The 3,326-nt window shown below is 45.9% G+C and overlaps 1 protein-coding gene across 1 annotated transcript; it reads left to right on the forward strand.

The window, feature by feature from the left end:
• Positions 1 to 1,184: 1,184 nt before the first annotated feature.
• LOC131898140 (transmembrane protein 183-like) lies at positions 1,185 to 2,665 on the forward strand. Its single transcript, XM_059249244.1, has one exon. The coding sequence runs from the start codon at positions 1,229 to 1,231 to the stop codon at positions 2,357 to 2,359; it is 1,131 nt and encodes a 376-aa protein (XP_059105227.1). The 5' UTR covers positions 1,185 to 1,228; the 3' UTR covers positions 2,360 to 2,665.
• Positions 2,666 to 3,326: the final 661 nt, after the last annotated feature.

The following is a 3,326-nucleotide window of genomic DNA, read 5'->3' on the forward strand; positions in this document are numbered from 1 at the left end:
TACCAGGAGAGAGGATATTCATGGTGATTCTATCACAAGCCCAAATGTTAGACACGGAGCTGCCATTTACTGGGTTTGGGTCTTATTCTCTCTCTCTCTCTCTCTCTCTCTCTCTCTCTCTCTCTCTCTCTCTCTCCCCCTCTCCCTCTGCTATACCTGCATTCGTTCACTTTGGAATGAAAGTATTTACTCTGTGCTATGTCTGTTTTTAAAATCATTGTGTCTGTGAGTGTGGGTGTGCATGTGGGGGTCAGAAGACACTCTTGAGTGCCTGTCCTCACCCCTCAGCTTGTTCGATGCAGCGTCTCTTGTTTGTCCCTGTGTATGCCAGGTTAGCCGGCCCCATGAGCTTCTAGGGAACCCTTGTCTCTGCCTTCCAGCTTGCCTTAGAACTCTGGGATTACAGATGCACACTACCACATCCCAATTTACTGGGTTCTATGGCCCCAAACTCAGGTCCCTCTAGCCAATAAATTGTTTCCTGATTTTATACATGTTTACAGTTAAAAGAGTGCCTTGGATTTTAAAAAGAATGAACTATTCAGACACTGGAGGCTCTTACAGGAGAACTAAATGCACTTTGTATTATGGGCTGGGGTAGGGAGCTTCCAGAAATGATGATGAAAACTTGAAATCATAGCATCCAAGAAGAGGCAAAAGGACTGTAGTTCAAGGCCCAGCCTGGGATATATAGTGCAAGACTCTGTCTCAACAAAAATGAAATAAAAGGGGTTGGGAGCATAGCCCAGTGGCAGAAAAAAAATTGCCTGGAATGGGACAGGCCCTGGTAACACTCACTGCTCCCCCCACCCCCACCACCATATACAGGCCTTTCTGAATATTAAATGATTTTAAAACAATTTTTCAATATTGAGCTAACAGAATAGAGTTAGAACCCTAAAAAGGATTGTTTAGCGTTACTTATAAACCCATGAAAAGCCTCCCTATCTGCCTCTTAAGCTGGCCTTAGCTCAGGGCCCAGCCCGGCCTAGGCCTGGCCAGTCGTATTGCTGACAGATTCCCACCATGCCTTAGCCAACATGAGCAGAGCTGAGCTGATGGAGATGAGTAGTGAAAACCCAGTGGTATCTAAGCCATCCCCAGATGTTCAGGAGAAATGAAGATCATTTCTAAGTTTTAAATTAAAACAGAGAGTGGGGTGTGGGATGGCCGCGGAGCCGGGTGGAAGTGCTCCGCGGCTCCGGGAGCCGGCTCTCAGGGCCGAGACATGGCCCGGGGCCCCGGCCAGCTAAGTGGGCCTCATCTAGACACTGTCACCATGCCCAAGAGAGGGAAGCGGCTCAAGTTCCGGGCCCACGACGCCTGCACGGGCCGAGTGACCGTGGCGGATTATGCCAACTCAGATCCGGCGGTTGTGAGGTCTGGACGGGTCAAGAAAGCCGTGGCCAACGCTGTTCAGCAGGAAGTAAAATCTCCTTGTGGCTTGGAAGCCTCCCGGGTTCCTGCAGAGGAGGCTCTTTCTGGGGTGGGTGAGCCGTGTGACATCATGGACAGCAGTGATGAGATGGATGCTCAGGAGGAAAGCACACATGAAAGATCAGTCTCCAGAAAAAAGAAAAGCAAGAGACACAAAGTAGACCTGGACGGGGCCGGAGGGGAAGAGTATCCTAGGGATATTTGGCTGCTGCTGGCTTCCTATATCCGTCCTGAGGACATTGTGAACTTTTCCCTGATCTGTAAGAACGCTTGGACTGTCACTTGCACTGCTGCATTTTGGACCAGGTTGTACCGAAGGCACTACACGCTGGATGCTTCTTTGCCTTTGCGGCTGCGACCAGAGTCCATGGAGAAGCTGCGCTGTCTCCGGGCATGTGTGATCCGATCTCTGTACCATATGTATGAACCATTTGCTGCTCGAATCTCCAAGAATCCAGCCATTCCGGAAAGCACTCCCAGCACACTAAAGAATTCCAAATGCTTACTTTTCTGGTGCAGAAAGATTGTTGGGAACAGACAAGAACCAATGTGGGAGTTCAACTTCAAGTTCAAAAAACAGTCCCCTAGATTAAAGAGCAAGTGTACAGAACGGTTGCAACCACTCATTCAGTATGAGGATGTTCACACCAACCCTGACCAGGACTGCTGCCTGCTGCAGGTTACCACCCTCAATTTCATCCTTATTCCTATTGTCATGGGGATGATATTTACCTTGTTTACTATTAATGTGAGTACAGACATGCGGCATCACCGAGTGAGATTGGTGTTCCAAGATTCTCCTGTCCGTGGTGGTCAGAATCTGCGCAATGAACAGGGTGTGCAAGTCGTCCTGGACCCAGTACACAGTGTTCGGCTCTTTGACTGGTGGCATCCGCAGTATCCATTCTCCCTGAGAGTATAGTTACTGCTTCCCATCCCTTGGGACAGCTTCCAGTCTAGTCCGTTAGTAATCAGATTCTGTTTGGAGGGGCAGCTGGATTGTATATCTGATTAGTGATGCACGTGCTGTTTGGGTTCCTGGGGCTCCTATTGCAGGAGGTGGAAAGGTTGAATCAAGAGGAAAACCAGCTATGATTTATACATATTTTAATGTAAACTTTGCATATTTGAAAGGAGAAACCTGGCCTCATTTTCTGTGTTAAACCCCAATTGGTGCTGTTGAGTTGGTTTATTCTTTTATCTCAACAAAAATGGTTGATCTTGTGCTAGGGAGAAATTAAACTCTGACTATTCAAGCAAGGAAGTTTTCCCTGTGGACCAGAGGAACCCAGAGGTTCAGATGGTTACTGCATTGTTGCTGCTCCTCAAATTCAAGTGAATATTTTTTTCTTTTCCCTTTACCCTTCTCCAGAAATAAAGCAGGTGACAGGGTTGTCAGAATCTTCAAGATTGACTTGTGCATCTTAAAAAAAAAAAATGCTTTTCGGATATTTATTACATGAATATTGATTGTTTTGCTGATTTTGTATTTTGGGTTTTTGTTTTATTGCATGAGACTGATAGTGATGGTAATGATTATGTGCCCCTGGTACTGTTCTAAGAACTTTATACACTGTGTCTCTAATCCTTGTGTCTTCCCATTCTATGACTGAGAAGCTGAATCATTGACTTACCCAAGGCCAGAACTGCTGGTACATGCAGAGCTAGGATTCTGACCCATGTCTTTTTTGCTATACCACAACTTCAAAGGCCAGTCATTTTTCTTGTGGTACATAGTGGTAAAAAGGAGTAAAAGAATGAGTTAGTTTGAATCTTTCAGATAGATATGCATTAACTGAAAGGTAAAACAAAAGAGTGTAGGAAGAATTGTGATGTTTGTTAGAAAGCCTTTATTATGCTAAAGGTCATTTTCAAAAAATGCATTGCAT

This window comes from Peromyscus eremicus, chromosome 23 (assembly GCF_949786415.1).
Source record: "Peromyscus eremicus chromosome 23, PerEre_H2_v1, whole genome shotgun sequence".
NCBI classification, from domain to species: domain Eukaryota; kingdom Metazoa; phylum Chordata; class Mammalia; order Rodentia; family Cricetidae; genus Peromyscus; species Peromyscus eremicus.